The sequence below is a fragment of the Thamnophis elegans genome, chromosome 3 (assembly GCF_009769535.1).
Source record: "Thamnophis elegans isolate rThaEle1 chromosome 3, rThaEle1.pri, whole genome shotgun sequence".
Classification (NCBI taxonomy): Eukaryota; Metazoa; Chordata; class Lepidosauria; order Squamata; family Colubridae; genus Thamnophis; species Thamnophis elegans.
Window position 1 is genome coordinate 40,722,186 of NC_045543.1, and position 21,889 is coordinate 40,744,074.

Genomic DNA, 21,889 nt, shown 5'->3' on the forward strand with positions numbered 1-21,889 from the left:
CTGAGATCGGAATTGTTCCTCTCCTTAAAAAACCCCTCATCCACTTGACTGATGCCACATTGCATGAAGCATGCTATTACAAATCTGTATCAACATCATCAAAGGTTTAGCTATACGGTGCAACAAAAACATTCGACAATAGTAAGATTCTTAGCAGAAATCTGCTTTTACAGTATATGGAAATAAAGAATCTGAATGAATACAACTTACTTCCCATTCACCAGCATTTTAATCATTTTACCAACCACGGTTTCCAGTTCATTCAGCAACAAAAGCAACAAAAGTCTATTACTATTACTATTTTATTACTGTTTTATTACTGTTTTCATCTTTCACTGCCTTTAGAACGAGATAACGGGCCCAACAGTTCTTTCCATTGTATCAATTCATATTCGCTTATGTGGGGGGTTCATGTCAATGCACTGAGTATAAAGAGAATTGGGAAAAATCATACACTGCAGGAAAAGCACTGAATTCTCTCCCCACCCCCACCCTGCAAGTGTTTCTCTGCAGCAGAGAAGGCCTTTACAATTTGACACTGAAAAGCAAACCAGTGGTGGCTGATGATGACAGAGACATCTGCACACAAAAGTGAACATTTGTTTAAATTAGCCAGTAAAAGGTAGAATTTAAACCCCCTAAAGAGCTAAAATGGTTAACTGAAGAGTGTGAGTTTGTTTTCAAACATGCAATTTGATGAGTCTGGATAGAGAGCTGAATCTGTCTGTGGTTAGCAGGCAGCCACGTGTAAACAGTTTCCAGATGGCAATTCAGAAGAAGATGCTAGCATCCTGCCCTTTACTTTCCTACTCTCCCAGGAACCCACCAATCAGCTCTTTGGCAGGATGCAAGGAGGTGCTGTCAGGCTGCGCCAGTGCTTTTTGGGCTGGCCCTGGCCATTTGGCCACAGGGCACAACCATGATAGTACTATAGCTGGGTAGAGTATTTACTTACTTATTTATATTTTACATTTCTGAACCGTTCACCTCCCTCAAAGAGGGAATAGCCAGAGGTATTATCATGTAGTACAAACATACCCTCTTTTTCCACACAATGGGCTAGGGAAGGCCGTGTCACACATGTTTTTTATGTCTACATAGATGCTTACACACAAATCCTGGGAACCTTAGAGAAGAATTAGTTTCGCAGCCAGGGTGTGAAGAATAGAGAACTGATGATGAAGCATCGGCTGGATAGGTTTATGGCTGCTCCCACATCATTTGGGGATTTTTCTCAAGACCATGATCTAACAATGCTAAACTTTAAGGGGATGACATTGGAAAACTGGCTCTGGAGTTTGTAGGGCTTTCTATGAAGTTAGTAAACATGGAACAAAATAAGAGAGTTAGAGTTGCTATGCAGCTGTTTGGGAACCCTGGCTCTGGCTGCAGTCTTTTGCTCACACACTTACGTAAGGCACAAAAACTTGAAGACGTCTGTTTCAGAACCAGTTTGGCTCCACATGAAAAAACAACAACAACTAAGTTCACAAAGCAGAGGCTTTTCTGCCTGTCAAACATCCACAGTTTAATAATGTTGTCCTGCTTTCCATAGGTTATGCTGCACTTCAAATAAACTTGCAAACATACCAGAAAAAAGATGCACAGATGCAGTTCACTTCTTAAAGAATGGAAGGAATAACTTCTCTGCTCTGAGAAAGAACACAAATTATAAACTCAGCACTCACTTTTCAAATATCCAGAGATGTGTGGCTGACTTTTCCCAAAATATATCTTAGAAAATAAGTGCCATTTCCTATCTTCATAAGCTCTGTAACAGAATAAAATACCCTCTCTTATGCAAGAACCAAAGCCTGCATTAGGGAGGCAGAATATTCTAAGCAACATCGTTGCTCAGAATCATGTACCATTTTTATCACTTTAAGCCCAAGTTGTCTAGGGCAGCTTTCACACTGGAAAGGGGAAGGGAAAAGAGGAAAGAAATTCAAACTCTGAACTAGCCGCTCTCCCCATCTTATCCCTGAGACCACAAACCAGATTGAGCTTCCTTCTTCCCCTAAGACAAGAGCCATCACTTCACTGAGCGTCTTCAGCCTAAAGCTCCTTCAGGGCTTTGCTATATTTTTGTCTTTCCTCTCAGGAAAGTTGCAGTCATAGACCTGGGAGCAACGAAGGGTCAAGTTGTGGTCTAGTAGCGAAGGCACCAAGCTATAAACCAGGAGACCAGTGGTGTGATTCAACCAGTCCGACAACCGGTTCACTGAGTGCGTGCTTTGCTAAAGGACTTGCCTTCTACTGCAGCTGAGGCACACCAAAACAGCAGAGGAATGGGAATCAGCTCTGCCGCGCCTATCAGCCGAACTAAAAAACAAGGAAATATAGGTGAGTATAGCCCAGGGACGGTGGGTGGGCCCAGGCCCACCTGAAGGTCGGAGCGAACTGGTTCTCTCGCAGCTGATCTTCACAGCTACTGGTTCCCCCGAACCGTCGAATCCCACTCCTGCAGGAGACTCTGAGTTCTAATCCCGCTTTAGGCATGAAAACTGGCTGGGTAATTTAGGCCACTCTTTCTCAGCCTCACACACCCCACAGGGTTGTTGTGGGGGGAAAGGAAGGAAGCAGGTGTATTAGGTATGTTCAGTCCCTTGAGTTACTTATAAAAATAAGGGGGATCATTTTTTTTAAAAGTCTCAACAGTGAGAAAAGTTTTCAGCTGAGCTGGCTTCACAGCATTTTTAGAAGACGTTTCTTAAAAGATCTTAATTCTCAATGCCTTCCCACCTTCTGCCTTTGAGGACAGACCAAACCTAGATCAGCTACAATTGTCTCCACCACTCATGATCCTGGGAATGATGAACTGCAGCCACTAGTGGCCAAAGGGTCTGTTGTGTGGCAGAAATGGGAAGGGTTTCTTCCGGAAGTGAGACAGACAGACAGACACACACACACACACACACAAACACACACACACACGCAATCATCTATCTTGTGAGAAACCTGGCCTTTGGAGCAGATTCAGCTTTCCACCCTAACTGTACTTAGATGTCTTCATTGTATTGCATGTGGTTTGGCTCTCTGCAGTCTCCAAGCCGTGCTCTAAAAAAAATCAATACATGTGAGGGAAAGATTTGTCAATCAGTCTTCTTTTGGACCCTCAAAACAGAGGACTGTAACATACAGTAGGGCACAAACTGAAGTAATGAAAGATGGTAGCTGCTTTTTCTTGGATTCAGTTCAACCCCACCAATCTTTTAACTTCCCAATATACAGGAGCTGCAAGTTCTCTGGCTCTCTCTGCTCCGGATGACAGAACCTCTTCCAGGTAAGATTTGTCTTCTTTTAATCTCTTAAACTCATTCCTAACGGGTGCAAGTTTTTCGATGACTGCTTCAGCCACCATTGCCTTGTAATGGGCCGTATCCAGGCCAATGCTCTGCTGTACCACTTCCTCTGTGCTGAGTCCTGTTGCAGCAGAGTGAATAGCCACAAGATTGGAGACTCCCAGGCGGTGTTCGGGATCATAGGTCACTTCAGAGGTAAAGTCTGTGACAGCCTTGCGAAATTTCAGCTTGATCTCCTCAGGACTATCGGTGATGCACACCGTGGCTAATTTATGAGGGTCTGATTTTGACATCTTCGATGTGGGATCTCTGAGGGACTTCACTTTTTTGGATGAGGCTATAATCAAAAGCAAAGAGGAAATTACAACCTGTACATAATATAGGAAAAGAGCCATGTTAGTCTAGTATAGCCCAAAATCAGAAAGAGTCTGGCAGCATCTTTTTTAAATTCACAAATTTTTATTTTAAATTTTGTGAGCTGCAAGTTCACAAAAGATGCAGAGTGACTTGATGGACATGCAATGCAGAGTACCAAACTACCCTCTAGATCTGACAGGCAGCCTTTCATATAGCTTTTGTGGCCTTACACATATTTTCCCAGTTGGAATGATGACATATGTTTGTTTCGACTGCCAAAAAGCTTCATTGTTGAATTTTCTTTTCTTTGATAGTTGCCCAACCTCCTCCTCCCATCCAAAACATATTGATATTATTCAACCAGTGCCTCATTGTGCTTTTCACTATTCTTATTACTCACTTAGAAGGGCTTTGGGTACTGGAAAGAACTCCCCATACTTCTTATTGAAGTGGCGGGCTGTATCTTGAGTCAGCTCCAAGTGGAGGATTTGATCTTCTCCAACAGGAACATGTGTTGACCTTTCAAATGAAAAAGGAAACTCTGCCATCTTATCTGCTTATTTCAAACTCCTTCAGAAAACTGAAGAATGAGTGCTAAATAGAGCAATTAGATTTGCTGGTCATTTACGGAAGCTGGAGCAGAAGGAAATTTTATTCTCCTTCCAAGCGATCAGCAGTATGTTCTCCATAAGATCTGCTACAGAGCAATTAGCACTTCTTAAGGTGGAGGGCAGGGTATCTGTTCCACGGTTGATACCATTTTGTTGGAGGGAGTTAGATGCTCTCAGTAACCCAGCTGTGCCTTTTCTCTGCCACATTATATTACATTCCATCTGCAAATAGGGAAACTGTCATTCTTACTTGTAGAGAAGAATATCTGCCGCTTGAAGGACAGGATAGGTGAAGAGCCCAACAGTTCCTCCACTTGTCTGACTGGCCTTTTTAAGCTAGTGGTAGAAAAATAATATAACATTCATTAATCTCTTTATTATTTGAATAAAGTAGTCAAAATTAGGCCAGGTTGTTTTTCCATAAACCTAGAAATTGCTTGCTTGCTTGCTTGCTTGCTTGCTTGCTTGCTTGCTTGCTTATTTATTTATTTATTTATTTATTTATTTATTTATTTATTTATTTATTTATTTATTTATTTATATATAATCAGAAAGTCACTTAAGCAAATTCTTTAAGGAGCAGCCTACAAAAAGTGCAATTTAAAAAATCTGAAAAATAGAGGATTCAAATATTTAGTGATCTCAGCGATATCATCAAGGTTTCCCACTTCTTCTTTATGTTTATGCACAGTCAGAAGAATGGGCTATTGAGGTGATGGAGAAGAACTTTCCTAGATAGCTCACCTCTGTCTTCTCAATGGAATCTTACCTTCCACTGGGGAAAATGTTCCAGACGTGGGATGCCTATCAAACACCCTAAGACCCAGCTAAGCTGAGAGTGTTCAGGTACCTGAAATAAATGAAATATGAAAATAAGTACATTGTGTTTTTAATAAAGACTCAGCACCAATTGGAAGATATCCTTCCAAATAAAGGCAAGGATTGTTTGTGTGTATATGTGTGTGTGTGTATGTTTGTTTGTTTATTTAATGTATTGGGTTATTTTAGCTCCCAAAAATATATTCTAGGTTCAACTTGCTGACTTGGCCTACTTGTATATTACAGCAAAATTAGTAAAAATAACGTATTTTTTGCACTATAAGACGCACTTATAGAGTGAATATTGCAATGGGGTAGGGAGGTTAGTGCAGTGTCGTCAAATTGCGCACCAATCGCAGCCATCAAATGGAGGTAAACGGCGGCCATCACCACACCTAGAACAGCTGATTGGCGGTATTCCAGGAGGCCGATCCAACTGCCAATCAGCTGCTTGGCAGCGAAGGCTCCAGTGTTCCCCAGCGGCGGCAGCAGCTCAGTTCAATTGACCAGTGGTGGGTACAATGGAGCGGAACCCTGATGAGCCACTTGCTGGGGCTATGATAACGTTCTGAAGCTGACCAGGCTGTTTAGTGTTTGCTGCAAGGACTCTAGACAGATGAATACTGGATGGATGGTGGGAGGCACATTTTTTTTCCTTGTTTTCCTCCTCTAAAGCTAATGTGCGTCTTATGGTCCAGTGCATCTTATAGTGCGAAAAATACGGTAATTCATTTAGATTTTGATTTGATTTTAATGCCCAACCCATTAATAAAAGATCAAAAGGATGAGTGCAAGGGCCTCTGAGGTACCATCCTAAAGGCCATAGGATTCTGTCCTCCGAGGTTGGAGAAAGAACTCCCAAGGGTAAAGCTAAGATAGGAATTCCAATCCTACCATTCTCCAAGGCTGACGATGAAAAGTAATTGGGCAAAGTGGAGATGAGAAGCCAGTTTAGGCTGTCGGATCCTAAACCATTCTGGCTGTCTCCTACTCCACCCAAATAAGGAGACATTTACAGCAAGCATGGAGCTTAAAAGCATTTCCTGATGTGTACTTAGATTGGTCCTTGACCTAGATATACAAAGAGACAAAACTAATATTTTATATCTTTGCTACAACGTATTTCCCCTCTTCTCAGAAATCACCCTGTTTAGTCTCATATCCAAACAGCCAGAATCAAGGGGAAATTGTGTACTTATACTTAGTGTACTTATCACTATACTTATTCTTCTGTAATCTTTCCTGCAAATATGTAGAAGTATTATAAAGTGTTATAAATTCCACTATAATTTACACAGCTGAATTTGCCAAAGATGTGATCATCCAAAATCGCATCCCCTACTGATCCCTACAGCTCTAAGTATCAATGAGCACCTAGATCTGATTTGTAAAGTGTATTTCTATTTAATATACTCTCTCTCATATTCATTTCATTCTATTATTCATAATATTTCAATTTTGTTTGGTCCAAACACAGAAAAAGTTGATTTTCTGAAATAATAACAACAACCAACAACAACAATAACCAACTACCCTTTGCATAACAATAGTTTTGAGACTGTTTCTTGATTATTTGTCTTCCAGGAGAGATAACCCTAGCCTTTTTCTTTGCTGGTCAATGTTATTTGACCAATGTCTTTCCTTTATCTTTGGATTCTGACTGTAAATTCTTATATATGCTGATAAGTTTTGTTTTCTGTGGGTTACTGTTAATCTAATCTACCTTGGATAGTTTTCTAAGAAACTACATTTTTTAAATAAACTGTTGTATTAATGTTGAATGATTTCACATATGTATCCCTCTGGCAGCTTTTCCAGATTTTTCCCTTTTTAACTCAGCCAATGAGATTCAGAGCCAAATAGCAGTTCCAGATCACTCCGATCCAAACTACCAAAAATCTATGGATAATAGAAACAATGAAACAGTTAAATCAAAGCTCTGATTATTGGCAATACATTGCCAGACTTTATTCAAAAGACAGTTATTAATGGCCAGAAAAATAGTATTAACTTGTGGCAGCAAATTAAAGCAAAATTCTTCCGCTCTGTTTTTGGAAAGTGACACTCTTCAGCTGGAGAACCACATTTGTGTCAATTTGAATCTGCAATCAAAAGCAGGAGCTCAAACAGTAGCTCTGTGGAACTGAGTGCGGAATCTGTCATTCTGTGTTCAAGAGCATTTTTGGTTCTGTCTTATGTCAGTACAGAACTGTTAATTCTGAAAAACAAAAAGAAATCTGGCACATTAATTCTAAGAAAAAGAACCATTTCATTCCTTGTAAAAACCATTGAAAGAGCAAAGAATATTAATATCAAATAAAGAAGATGCTATCTGACTTAAACATATACTCTACTAAACATATTTTAGCCAGGTTGTTATTAGAATGTTTTTGTTAAATGTTTTGCCTCCCACTGGTTCTTTTCTCTCTTCTCTTATGCAACAGTGTTAATTTGAAATCAAATATTCTGAAAGGTTCTCTTCTGATATATTCTAGTTCTTTTTTTATGTTTGCCATTTCTCTTGGGAGAATCTTAATTCTTTTAACTATTGCAGCTGGTCTTGGGTTTTTGTTTTGTTTTGATGAAGCTGTTGGAATGCCACATTAGGGACAAGACTTATTACTGCTGGAACTATCTTTGCTTTCTTTTGCCAAAGTCATTCTGCTTCTCTTTGCAAATCTTCATTTTTTGAGATTTTCTCCAGTTCTTTCTCTTCTATTATGCTGCCTCCTAGTACTATCACATCCACTCTCCAAACTTTTTTTTGTCTTTCTTCTTCTTATTAAATAAACATTAGGACCCGTTAAAATTTCAACATGTCCCAAATGAAAAAAGCTTTTCATAAAGAGAGAGTTTGGAAAACCTTTTCATGCAAGATGCCTATTTTTCATACACGCTTCTGCCTTGACTTGCCAAATTGCAAACCTTTGGGCATTTCAATTGTGGCACTGAAAAGAAAGTACTGGGAGCCTTGCGTTTGTAGTGGCAATAAATGGAACACCAGATCAGCAGGTTCTGTAGCCACTTGGGTCAGCCTCCTGCTGGTAAGGACAAATTAAAGCCAGAACAATAAATTCAGGTACCCCAATGCAGGTATTTTGCAAATTATCTCACTGGCACAAAACATTCATGTTCATTCTGTACCTATTTACTTAGGGCAGAACCCTACCATTAAATCAATGTTCATAAGGATCATCTGCTTTGAGGGAGGGAAGGGGCAGAAAATAAGCAAATGAAAATATTACTGTGTTACTTAAATGCAAGATTGCAATTGAGAAGCATGCTCGCAGTCTTCAGTATAATTTGTTATGTTCCACACTGTGTTGCACTTAGCTTCTGTTCATACATTGCATTAAATCATGTAGTTTATTTGGTTCTGGCTTATTGTATTATATAATTAGTGGTTTATGACTCCATGTGTTATATAAACTGAATCCCCCTGCAACCTATTCAACAAATCTTGTAGCAATCACAAATTAGCAAAGAATGTGTTTCACTTTTAAGCTTCCCACCCTCCGCGTGTCTGTTCTCTTCACACGCTCGAGGTTCTCATTCCTCGAACTCTGCCTGAATGGTGCAGAACCTTCTCTTTAAAAATGTTACTCCAGAGTTCATAAACAATGCAAAATTATTTTAAATTCTCCCTCCTGCCTTTGCTGCTGTTATTGTCAGCACCAATTATTTTCTCTCCAGTTCCCAGAGATGCTGATGCTGTGCTAAAGCTACAACCATCAGACTCTTCCTATTCCTTCTTTGGACCATTGCAATTTAACACCAGAATGGAACTCCTTCCTCTTCCTTACAGAAACTCTTCCTCCACACTGCGGTGCAAGTACTCAAACCATAAAAACTCAGCTTCGTAATACATTTTTTCTTCTATTCTCACTTTCCCATTTAAGTCTGTAATGTACACCAGGGCTATAGAGGAAACAAGATGAAGATTCTGAGGCATAGCCACTTGCTCTTTCATTCCAAAGATTGTAACTGGCCAAAATGTTTATCCTTTGTAAATGAGCCCAGAAGCTGCTCTTCTAAAAGGCTGATAATCTTTCCTGTCCATTGTCCATCTGTACTATTCAAAATAAGCTTTGAATATTGGTGTAGATATGTGGGCAACAGCATAAAGACACATACACACACACACACACACACACACAGAGTATGTTCTAGAAAAACCATGCAGAAACCTCCAGAGGAAGAGGCTGACCTGGGACTGCTGGAAAAGGAAGCATCTTTGTGGGTTTATACCGCAGGCCAGGAGAACAGCAGTGATGTCTAGGATGCTTTCACGTAAAACAGCCGGCTCTCTTGGTATGGTGAGGGAGTGGAGGTCCACAATGCTGTATAATACAGAACTACATTCTTCCTGTAGCTTCACCCAGCTTGTGATGACACCAAAATAATTCCCCAGGTGAGGAATCCCGGTTGGCTGAATTCCTGAGAATATTCTTTTCAGACCTTTGTTCTGTAAGAAAACCATAACCATAGGTTTAGATATAGGTAAATTATCACGGAAAGCTCACATATAGTTCATGCAGGTATGCTCTTCTTCCCATAAAGCTCAGATGAATCCAACAAGTTTGGGGAGCAGCACAACTAAGGTCACAATGGCTGCCCATTAAATACCACTTTATACTAAAAGGTTGTATAGAGTCCTGATGGCGCAGTGGTTGGAATGCAGTATTGCAGTCTTCTAACTTTGCCCACTGCCAGGAGTTTGATTCTGATGGGGTTCAAGCCTTCCATATTTCCGATGTTGGTAAAATGAGGACCCAGATTGTTGGGGACAATATGCTAACTCTGTAAACCACTCAGAGAGGGCTGTAAAGCACTATGAAGCAGTATATAAATCTAAGTGCTATTGCTAGTGCTATAGTATTTTTTATGCTACTCTCACAAACAGCTTCAATCTAAGCTTTTCCAGCAAAATAAACAAAATTCATACAATAATTAATCCAAATATTATCTAGTCACTGCTTTCATTTTGATCTGAAAGAAAGGTGATGGAAGAGCAAATCTACGATTTTTCCCTATTCAGTATCTTTACATTAAGTCGCCTAATTCTAGAGGCAATTTTTCTTTTATTGTTCTGTGTATTATGAAAGACAATAACACTGCGGTATAAAGTAACAATGGGCACATAGCTTATAAGAGAAAATGAAAATGAAGTTACTGTATGTACTAGTGCACTGTATTTTTCTTTAGTGACAGAATGGAGTGAAAAATAGATGAGACTGGGAACAAAATCCCAAGCTCCCATTGCACAATACATAGTCACAACATTCTTTACTGTAGCATCATCCTATCAACTTCTAGTTATTCAATTTCTTTTTCCTAACCGTCTCATTCTCTGGTTACCTGGATGTCTTTTATGCATTACCCATCCACTGATTTGAGAGAAAAGCATGCTTGTGGATTCAAAATGGAAAGCCTAAAATAGTATTGTCTAAACAGAACTGGATTATTCAGCAAGCTTCGAAAAAGAACCTGGGCTGTAACATGGGTATTAGGCTATTTAAGGAATCGGTTGAAATCATCAATCATCAGTAAAGGTCTGACAGTTCCATCTCTCAAGAGTAAAGCTACTTCCTGGGTGGTCGCTTTAACTTTACCTTCCATATTAAATGATGAAGCAAATTTCACATTCACATTAAATGATCACTTCTGCTGAAAAAGTTATTTAATGCTGAAAAATACACAGGGAAGACTAGAAATGCACTATAAGCTAAAAAAGGCCCTTGCTTCCAAAATCTGCATCCTGGTGCCAAGCTCACCACTTCCAGTAGTGATAGAATTTTTTAAAACCTCACATTCTTTTAGGTTTTAGGATATAGGTTTGCTCTTTAAAAAACTCCAGGGATTCCATTCATCCAGAAGAATTTGTTTTTACTTCCTTTTTTTTTTGAACCAATGCCATATCATGGGGTACTTTTGAAACTCAGCTCCATTTCAAAATTTATGTGGCACAGTGAAGTGTTGTTGGAGACCCCATAGCTAAATATAAGGCCCATGTTTTTCATTTAAAAAAAAAATCAATCCAAGGCATGTTAATAAATAAAAGTTGTAATAAAAGTCATTCAGAGGTACCATGGCAGGGAAGGCTCCTCTCCAAGATAGACTGGATAGCTTGGTGAGATAAGCGTTGTGTACGTGGATTGATATCAACCTCAGAATAGGGCACCTTCAATTTGTGTCCTCTTTTATATGTATGTATGTATGTATGTATGTATGTATGTATGTATGTATGTATGTTACGTACGTACGTATATATATATAAAAGGTCACTTCTCTGTTTTAACAAAAACCTGAACAGGCAGGCAGGGAAAATGGTTCATTAAACATGTAGGCTAGCCACACCATAGCACATTTTTTAAACATCTATTTTAAAAACATAAAAAAGATTAAGGATAGATCATATTACATGCAGAATTAAAAACTCTAATATAATGAGACCCATTATGGATACCTCAACAATGAAACATATTGATAATCTGGAGAGAGTTCAGAGAGAAACCAAGATGATTAAACGCCTGGGAACAACTAAGTTCTGGGAGAAAAGATTAAAACAATTACATATGTAGGGCTTAGTTAAATTACAACATCTTAGGAAGCTTGCTTTATCCCCCCCTTCCCCTCCCAGCCTCTAAGGCTGACCAGTCTCTCAGCAATCCAGGCTGTCAGAATTTGATCTATTGCACTTAAACATCCTATATACCTCCAAATCAACTGGAAATATTTTTATTTTAAATATTTTCCATGTGCCAGTGTTTAAGGCTGGGAAGAGGTGAACGTATCACTAGGACTTCTAATAAGAATCCCATTTTCCTCCAAATTACAATCACTGCCTCCCCTCAGCCCTTCTCAGAGCTTGGAATCTCAAGTGTCACCCAAAGGCTACTGCAGACAACTCTGATGAGCATAAATGGCTTTAAGAGGCTATTCCCCATTTCCAAGACATCTGCAGCAAAGGTGTCTCTACCCAGCTTTGAATTTTGGGTGGAAGAAATTTACTAATAGGAGAGAATTGCAAGCAAGGCTCCAGGCTGTATTTAAAACTATTTCAGAAAAAGAGAGAGGAGGAAGAAATTACTCTTGTTTTAAACTTAATTTGTTAATAAACCACACCACTAAAACAATCATGATGAAACTTTTTAAAGAAATAGATTAAATTAAACCAAGTGATTAACAGCATAGTTTTATTTACGTTTATTCAGGAGTTCAATTTCATTTGAATTATATAGATTTGCAGATACAGAGATCACCTGCAAGTCATCCAGCCGGAATGGACTTCGATAACAATCTGAGAATATATATTTCCAAGTATTGTACTACCTCCTGAGGAAAATACTTAGCTAAAAGCACTATAACTAGAATTTCAACAAAATTTAAGAAAGAAGAAGCACATTTAAAATTTTAAAGATGATTAATACTGATTACAGAACAGTGAAGATACTCTCAAGGATATGGGCACAACAGGATAATATTTGGTTCGTAATTCTGCCTTCGAAACAAAAGTTTAAGGCAGAATACAGCATGATCCCTCATCTCATTACTTCCAAACAACAACTCCCCCCCCCCTCTTTTGAGGTAGTAACCAAGGGAACTTGTAAGGCTGGGACTAGACTTGAATGGGAAGTCTCCCCATTCCTAGTCCAATACCTTAACCTGATTCTCAATTACTGAAAAAGGAGTGACATCGGCAGTTAAATAAATTGTCTGTTATGATAGTAAAACAAGAAGGATGTATGTGGCTAATGTTTTTGATGAACTAAGTCAGCGGTGTCAAACTCGCGATGACACGTGATGTATCACAACACCCCCCTTTGCTAAACGGGGGGGGGGCGTGGTCAGTACATGACACATCCGCCCCTCAGGCCACGAGTTTGACATCCCTGAACTAAGTGATGAGATGATGAAGTTTGCTCTTATGCTGTTCGTAACATTTCTTCTTAAGCGGTATATAATTATTGTACGGTGTTTTTATTTTTGATTCTTCATTAGTGAAAGATTCAGGCAGCATAAACCATTTCAGTTTACTGAGAAGAATAAAAGAGAATTCTTGAAACCATGGTACTAAAGCCATACCTAGTTGATTGGTCTTCTATAAGCATTGTTCACTGTTTATCCACCCAGCAAGAGTCAGAAGGCAGCCTAGCAGGGAGTTCAGCTTGGTGTCATGAAATCATGGAGCTGGAATGTGCTTCACTAAAATGTTGAGGTCAGGCATCAGAGCTGTATACTCAAAAGATTTGGAGTCAGTAAAGGATTAGAAAGAGAAAGAAAGTGAGGAACTCCCTTTGGAAGGAAACATAAGCTGCAAGAAATGCAAATTCAGACTAGAGCCATTTTTACATGGGAAAATGTCTCAATGCAATTTAGATTCTGAGCAGAGTTGCTTGGGCCTTTGGTACAGAGTGGAGAGACAGACATAGGTTGTACGGATTTGTAAAAGATTAATCACTGTTCCAGCAGTTTTATATCAATACCTTTCACTGTATCTATTCATAACTTTCTATCCTTACAATCAACTGGCTTCCACAATGTTTTTATCTGGTAGACACATTGCTTTTTTTCTTTCCTCTTCTCACCTCTTTTTCCAAGTTCAGCTCCATCACTTTCCTACTCCTCTCATGACCTATTCACTCTGCCTTTATGCATTTGTTTTGCAATTCAGCCCTCCTGCATTCTCTCCATATCACATTATTTTGACAAAGTTTTACACTAGATCACCATATCATCCACAATCTTTCTATCAGCACCTGTGTAGCTAAAAAAAAGTCTCCATTCATTTTTCTATGTGTATACCAAGAATACGAAATACCTAATTTACAATCATTCCCTGCATTTTCTCCATCAAACCCAATTATTTTACTATTGATATATTACTATATTTTTCCGATCTATGTTCCTTGATATAAAATTAATTGCAAATTATTTGGATTCTCAGCCAAAACAGAGAATTTGGGCACATGCCAAAATACATGCACATTCATATCCTCAAACAACACCCACTCTAAAATCACTATAAGCATTCCATACATTAATTCATAAGTAAATTAAACACCCAAGGAGGCATTACACAGTCTTGCCTTAGTTTCTATTTAGCATTGACCATTTCCTAAGCATGTCAATTATACTCGTGTACACTTTTTTCCTGCTTTTACCATATTCAGCAACCAACTTTCATCTCCATATTCACTTCAAATATTCCATACTTCAATCTTATATACACTTTATATTCTTTGTCCTAATGAACAAACGTACCATAACATATTTTCACTTACATATATTCTTAATGACTTGCTGAAGAACAAAAATCTAATCTACATTTTCCAAATTTTTACCCTATTTTCATTTCTTGTTCCCCTGGACTCCAACCAACATACATTATTTCAATTATTTGACATGTCAATCTCATCCCAATCACAATAGCCTTTCCATTAATTAAATAATTCTAAAAACACTTACTGAAATTATGTTCTTATTATTATGTAAATGCTTTATGTCCTTGTGGTTAAAATATGAAGAATACCAACCACTCAAGAGTTGTTCTATGAGGGAGATGGGTGGTGTCTATATGATATGTAAGTAAAGAAGTAAGCATTACTGTGTCTGTCCATCCCTCCATCCCATCCCATCCATTATTTGTCTATCACTCTGTCTGTCTGTCTATCTATCTCTGTCTGTCTGTCTGTGTCTGTCTATCTCTACAGCCACCCATTTCAACAAGAAACTCTAGTCAATGAATATTAATAAAAATAACAACTATTAAAAATATATAGCAGCCAAAAAAAGTATCACAACCAATAATCACTAACCCAGGCAGGAGACAGGCTCCTTTGCACACTTGGGCCCCCAGGTTTTGGCCATGTACATGGGGCCTTTCCTTTGAAAAATACTAATCAAAATTCTCTATTCCATCACAATTGGCTTGCATTTTGGAATGTTATGCACCCATAATGTGTTCCTGTGGAACATAGCAGGTGAAGAAAGCTAATTCTAAATACAGGTGGTGTGTGCTTATGCATGAATGCATGGGAGTGAGGGACAACACAGGAAGAAGGGAGCGAATCACTGCTGACATCTGTGACAAAGAAGATTGATGGTTTCCCTCTCTAGTTTTCCCCACTGTGAAGGCATACAGGGGGTGGGGAAAGGGATGAAGAAGCCGCTATGAAGCTGCTCTGCTGGCAGTACAGCAAACTGTTTCTCTTAGACCATTTGAACACTGATTAATGAGGTAGAAGCAGCAGCCCAGGAAACAGAAAAATCATTCTTAGACTACTCTCTTATTTGTCCTTAACTGTAATTGGAATCACAGAATTCCATATGGTTTTAGTGGTTTCCTGGATATAAACTTAAGCCAATAAAGCAAAGGCAAATCATGAGGACAAACAAGATGTTGGGAACTGTCTTATCTTTAAATAAAGGTACATATTTTTCAAATTGTGCCAAATTGCACATATTTTCCAAATCATGCTTCAAGATAACAACCAGGCTATTAATGCAGTAATATCAATTTTAACTAAATACTATGAAAAAATCCACTTATTTAGCTGAGAGTAGCTGATACTCGTTTCTGGCTGGCAAAAACCCTTTGCCTGGTCATTTTTCTTTTGTTTCCTTTCACTCCTGAAAAAGGAAAATTGCTTAAGTAAATTATCCAAAGAATGAAAAATAACAATGGAGTTTATTATTTGTACATTACAATGTAATCTATCCAGAAACAGTATTTTTCTTGTGAGACAACATTTAGAAAATCAAAAATATATAATTTATTCATCATTATTACACATAAATAAATAAATATAAACTAACTAGGCATAGAAAAGCATGGCAATTCATGGTTCTTAATCCACTGTTTGAAGAATACTGTAATACATTAAATGAGAACTCCTTAACAGAGCCCATAGAGTAGAACATGCAGTATTTTAGAAACCTTTCACAGTTACATAAATTTTATTTCTTGAACATAATTAAAAATGTAATGCATTTTTTAAAAATGTAGCAAAGGTGTATGCATATTAAAGATAGTAATTTGTGTAATATAAGATTTAAATTTAGTTAACATAAAAATATTTCTATGAATACATTGTCATAAACCAGAAACTGAGAGCAAACAAAAGTCCAGAAATTTAGGAAGTTTATCTAATATCTTTAATCATAGTCTCAATCTAATCTCTGCCATATAACAGATTATGAATGTGACATGTAAATCAAGAATGATTTAGCAAGTGAAAAACTGAAGTTTAAATAACATGTCTTCTCACTAAGAGACCTTATTATAAAATGTTGTATTTCCACAATAATCCCAATGCAGAGGTTTCCATCTTGAACTGCAACTATTACCAACAACGAAGGCTTCAACAGAAACTACAGCCTGAACTCCATTTGAGTGGTACTAATTAGTCAAAGAAAGGAAAAATGAAAAGTACTGACAATACAGGGATGAGTTCATTGGAGTCATTATCTCTGGTCTCAATCTCATATCCTCCTGCCCCAGGACCAAGAGTCTTTTTTTTTGTTTACTCCATGTCACCATGGCATTACTATTTGGTTTCATCTCCAGCCAACAACTGAGGCAGTTAAAAACTAACTAGCTGGGTCAATGCAGAGTGTATTTTGAGAAATGAACAAGCAGGTTTTAGAGCTGGACACACTATCTTTGATCACATCTTAATTGTGTAACATTCTAGTCCAGTGAGCATGTGTGTGCGCGCACTACTGGGTGCCAAAGAGGGAGCACTTTGTGTGAGCATGCTCATCTGGGCCGGGACCAGGAAGAGGAGCTGCCCAGATGACATACATGCACCAGAAAATGAACTTCCGGTTTCCGGCATGCACACTGGGCAGCAAGTCTTCTGGTTACTGGCATGCATGCACATGCACCAATCAGCTTGCCAGCACGCATGCTCATGCCAGAAAACTGAAGACCAGCTTTTTTGGTCTCCAGCACTGCTGCAAGCACAAAAGCCAGCTGACTGTCAGATGCGCATGCGCGCCAAAACCCCAGAAGAGAAACAGGCAACGCTGCACGTGCCTGGTGACATGGTTCCGTGGGCCACATCAGACATGCGTGCCATTGGTTCGCCATCACGGTTCTAGCACAAATTATTCAATCAAGCCAGGTTCAAAACAACTCCACAATAAAGTTTCATGGCAGCATGTGAGGCATGTATCAACTAAAATCCAACTTGAAGAAGAATAAGAGATATATTTTGGTTCCCCTTTTCTTCAATGTATATATAAAACTGCTTGTGATAAAAATAAGTACCGTAATTTGGATTGGCATCCCGCAAATTTAGCCAAAAAATTTGCTCTAACACACTCTGCTAGAGAGAGGTTTCCTGAGGATGGGGTCCAGCATAAGTCTGAAGGCTAAGAAACCTCTGGTACTGGTGACCAACCCAGATTGGATCCTGTAACATTTCCTGGGACATGTATTTTTACCTTCATTCGTCACAATATAGTGCTTTAAGATAGTGCTGCAGACCCTGATTGTTTTGAGGAAGCACTTAAGAACATAAAATATAGAATAATAGGGTTGGAAGTGATCTTGGAGGTCTTCTAATCCTCCTGCTCGAGCAAGAGACCCAATATCATGCAATCTCTTTGTGCAAACCTTCAGTGATGGAGCACTTGCTTCTAACTTCTGGAGGTGAGCCATTCCACTGATTAAAAAAATACATTTTAATAAATTAAATAAATAATGACTTAAAATAATTACATTAAAATTAAGGTCTTAATTTTTGCAATGTGACCAAGACTGCATGCCTGGTGGCTAAAAAAAAACTTTAAAAAATATTTGGGCATGGTTTTTCATTGTTTTTTCAATTATAGCACATACCAAAACTATAAAATCCAAAATGCCCTAAAATCAGCTTTTCTGGAAGGGCACAGCATATCCCATCACTGTTAAATTTTCATTTGACTAAGGCATATATTCAACTTTTGTTTGGTATTCAGTTGGGACCTTGTAGCTCCTTGGCCCCTCTGGAAAGGATTAAATCCAAATTCTTAAGAATTACTCCAAGTGACTCCATGTGTAACTAATGTGGCACTAAGGAGTGAGAGTGTTTATTCTGATTAAAATAGAACTGGTGCATGGATTTGTATTACTATCCACTGGTTGAAGGTTCTCCCCCCGCCCCCCCCCCAGTCCCCAGGCTCTTTGTTCACTGCAGATGATTATGAATCAACAGGGAAAAGAATATCCTTTCACACACCATAGCACTCGGTCACTCTGAGAGATAAGATAGGCAGTCCAGAAATATGGAAAATAAAAAAAAAAGCTACATTTTGCCTTATGCCCTCTTAGAGGGAAGATTTTAAAATGTTATGCTTCTATAACATCTTTGCTGATGCTCCCTCAAGGAAACAAAACAGTTTCACCAATCCTGCGGTGATGCCTTTTTACACAACATGGTATACTGAATTACTCCTTTTCCTAGCCATAGTTATATGTGATCGGATAAGGGATCACTAGATCCTTTTACTTGTCAGCTCAGCAAATATCTCCAGAACAACTGACAAACGTCTTACAATTGCTATTGGTGCAAGACAATTAATTGTTTAGCAATCTTGATAATTTGCTTTTCCTAAGATGATTTATTTTTCCTTTTTTAATGTTCTTCACTTTTTCCCTGGTTATTTTAATAAATATATCTTCGTTTGCCTTCCATATTTCATCTTCTTTCCATAAATTTAATTTAAACCATTCTAGTAATACTTTATAACTATTTTGTGATTTCACCTGTTTTTAATCTGACTATTGAACTGCATTTATTATACTATGCTTGATAATGGTCTCTGACCATAAATAACTTTCCTACTCTCCATGCTTAGAGAAGGAATGTTCTACAACTATCTAATATCTCAGTTATGTAAGAGTCACAAAATTTTGGCTTTTAGACCCCCTATAAACTTTGGCTCCACTTATAAATTTTAACAAATAAGATGAAAATGGATGATTAATGAATGGAAATCATAAACTGGATTTAATTTTCTTTAGATAATCTGAAATCAAATTTAGAGTTTCTATTCTATTGTTGCTACCATAAAAGGCCAACCCTGATCTTCCCAAGATGTTGTGCATTATTACTTTATAATGTTAATTATTACAAAGTATTATTATTTACCCTATAAGGCTCAGCAAATTCAAACCGCAAAGCACTTCCGGCTGTTCCCATCATTTTACAGATATCCACAGTATCCTTATACTCCCACTACTCATCATGATAACAGACATATACTAATTTTACATTTTTCTATATTATTTTATGATATTATCTTACCATTCATAAAGTTATAATGTTGACGTTCTGTGCAGCCATAAGCAAAATCCTGACAGCCAAGTAGAGCCAATCAAGCTTGATACAATTTATGTTCAATTATAAATATCCAGCTATTTAGTTTTAAAACTTTTGCTGATAACACTTATTATTTTAAATTTCTAAAAAGCACAGTACATATTTTTATTTCACTGCAGACTTGCAGTTTTATTTCTCCATCTTTTAACTCTAAAGTCGTGGTCTTTACCATTTACTGATACCATGGTTATTAATTAGTTATAGTCTCATGAAAGATTGTATCATTATTTCAAGGTATATCAAATCTTTCTGCCAGTAGAGTATTCATAGCAGCTAGTTATCATTAAAAAAAATCACAGCAGCACTTAAGATACAATAAACACACTAAATAAATGATACTATGCACTCTAGATTACAGGCAAAAACGCTTCAGCATTCAATCACAACTACAAGAATTGATTTTGTAAAGTGCTAGGGCCAATCAATTTTTCTGGGGGACTAATTATTTTAACAGACCTGTACATAAGAAACTAGCATATTGGGAAGAAGACTAGCCTAAAATCTGTATGTGTGTAAATTCCAAACACTAAATTTATTTTTATTTATTAGCTACACTTACAATCTATTTTAATCCCTAGGAGTTTAGGGCTCTATATATCCCACTGTTTCCTTTGCACCGATATCACGGGCTGGCTTAGTCTGAAAGACGAAGATTGGCCCCAAGTTACCCAGTAAGTATAGATGGGTTTTTTAATTTAAAAAAAAAACTGAATTCTGTCGAGGTAAGACCAACAGGCTAAAGATACCCGACACTGGTTTCCACTTCACTTGGAAAATGACCAGCAGCCGTATTGCGGGGAGGAACTTGAATACCCGAAGGGGAAAGCAACACTATAGCGCGGTTGCCGTCAAGGCTCCGGAGCTGAATTAAACGACCCAGCGCCACGCTGTCCCGCGTTAACAGGGCGAGGCGACGAAACTCTGATTCAGGATATCATTCTCCTCGTTCGAGGATCGAATCTCCCCCGTTCCTCCCGCCCAGACCCTACGCTCTACCTGCACAAGCTGAAGAGTCCGAAGAGCAGAACTGGGCGCCGCCATGTTGGAAAAAGGGGGAGCTATCACATGATGCCGCGCATGCGCTGTGGTCAATGCCCTCTTCGCTCTGCCCCGACTTCCCGAGCGCGTTTCTGCCTCTGGCGCGGAGTTCTGTAAGTTCTTAGACAGTCCTGAAAGGGTCTAATATGCAACACCTAATGGATCATAATAACAAATTCGACCCGCAGCAGAATTTTCCGAAAACTTTTGTTTCCATTTAAAGCCATCCTTGCGCGTTCCCCTTTCCCTCTGCCGCCTCCTCCCCGCATTGGAGTCTTCGTCCCCTGGTTCTCACGGCCGTCCTTTCCCCGTCTCAACCTTGACCTTTACTCCCCCTACCTTTTCTTAAAGCATTTTGTTTTTAACTTCTGAAAATACTGAAGTTAAAAGAGGAGAATGACATCTCTCTTCGGTTTGTGGTTAATAAACATGAAGAGACTCGAGCTTGCTAGCTAGAAGAGTGCTTCTCGACCTCAGCTGTTTTAAGATGTGTGGACTTCAACCACCAGAATCCCCTGCCAACCATGCTGGCTGGAGAATTGTGGGAGACAAAGTCCTTGTACCTTAAAGTTCCGAGATATGAGGGTCGTGTAGGATGGACTTTGTAATATTTGAAATATGGGTTTTGTAGTACTGTTGCATTGGCAAACTAGCATGGGTTTACCTTCTTTGATTCAGCTCACATCCATGCTATGTGGCCCTCAGACTGAAAAACTATGCTAGACTAGCGTATAGATACTGCAAAAGCTAAATACTATTGAATTGTTTGTGGTGGAATCCTGAGAAAGGCTCCCCTTGAAAACATCTATATTTTTATGATATCTTTAGAGTAGACTTCAAGCCTGGATACCCAGATCTTAACTCTGAGTAGGAAGCCTTAGAGCAGGGCTCTCCAACCTTGGCCATTGGAAGACTTGTCGACTTCAACTGGGAATTGAAGTCCACAAGTCTTCCAATGGCCAAGGTTGGAGACCCCTGCCTTAGAGGCTTAGACCATCTGAGATTGATGTTCTAGTTACAATAATTCCTTGGAGAAGGTAGATAGATTAAACAACAGTGATGCACACCAGAGTTACATCACATCTGGACTAATGCAGTGTATTTGAAATAATATATTCTTCATACAAGAATGAAAAGATTAAAGAAGAATGATGAGATAACAGAAATGGTTCACAGTGGGACAGGTAAACTTCTCCGTGACCATTCTTAGGACAGGAAATTCCATTCTACAAAAATCCTGTTTTCCTCTTCATTGGCTATTCGCATAATATAGTATAAGCTTTTCTTTTAAAGAAAGCTTTGCCTTTAAAAAGTGGGGTTTTATCAGTCTCTGGTTTTAAATATCTTCTTCAGTTGTCTCTCATTTTTCCACTACTTGGTGTTAAATGCAATG

General features: G+C 38.5%; 2 protein-coding genes across 2 annotated transcripts in view; one reads left to right on the forward strand and one right to left on the reverse strand.

Moving 5' to 3' along the window:
* Positions 1-210: 210 nt before the first annotated feature.
* Positions 211-20,534, reverse strand: WARS2 (tryptophanyl tRNA synthetase 2, mitochondrial). The gene is made up of 6 exons (XM_032213449.1): positions 20,455-20,534; positions 9,297-9,554; positions 5,040-5,120; positions 4,521-4,606; positions 4,060-4,178; positions 211-3,639 (listed from the first exon to the last, which is right to left on the reverse strand). Exons 1-6 carry the CDS (start codon positions 20,497-20,499, stop codon positions 3,191-3,193), a joined length of 1,038 nt encoding a protein of 345 aa, XP_032069340.1. The 5' UTR covers positions 20,500-20,534; the 3' UTR covers positions 211-3,190.
* The window catches only part of HAO2 (hydroxyacid oxidase 2), a 122,200-nt gene continuing 120,833 nt past the window's right edge, over positions 20,523-21,889 (forward strand). Inside the window, exon 1 of the mRNA XM_032213447.1 lies at positions 20,523-20,609. Coding sequence (XP_032069338.1) covers positions 20,524-20,609 — 86 coding nt within the window. The 5' untranslated portion in view covers position 20,523. The remainder of the gene's footprint in view (positions 20,610-21,889) is intronic.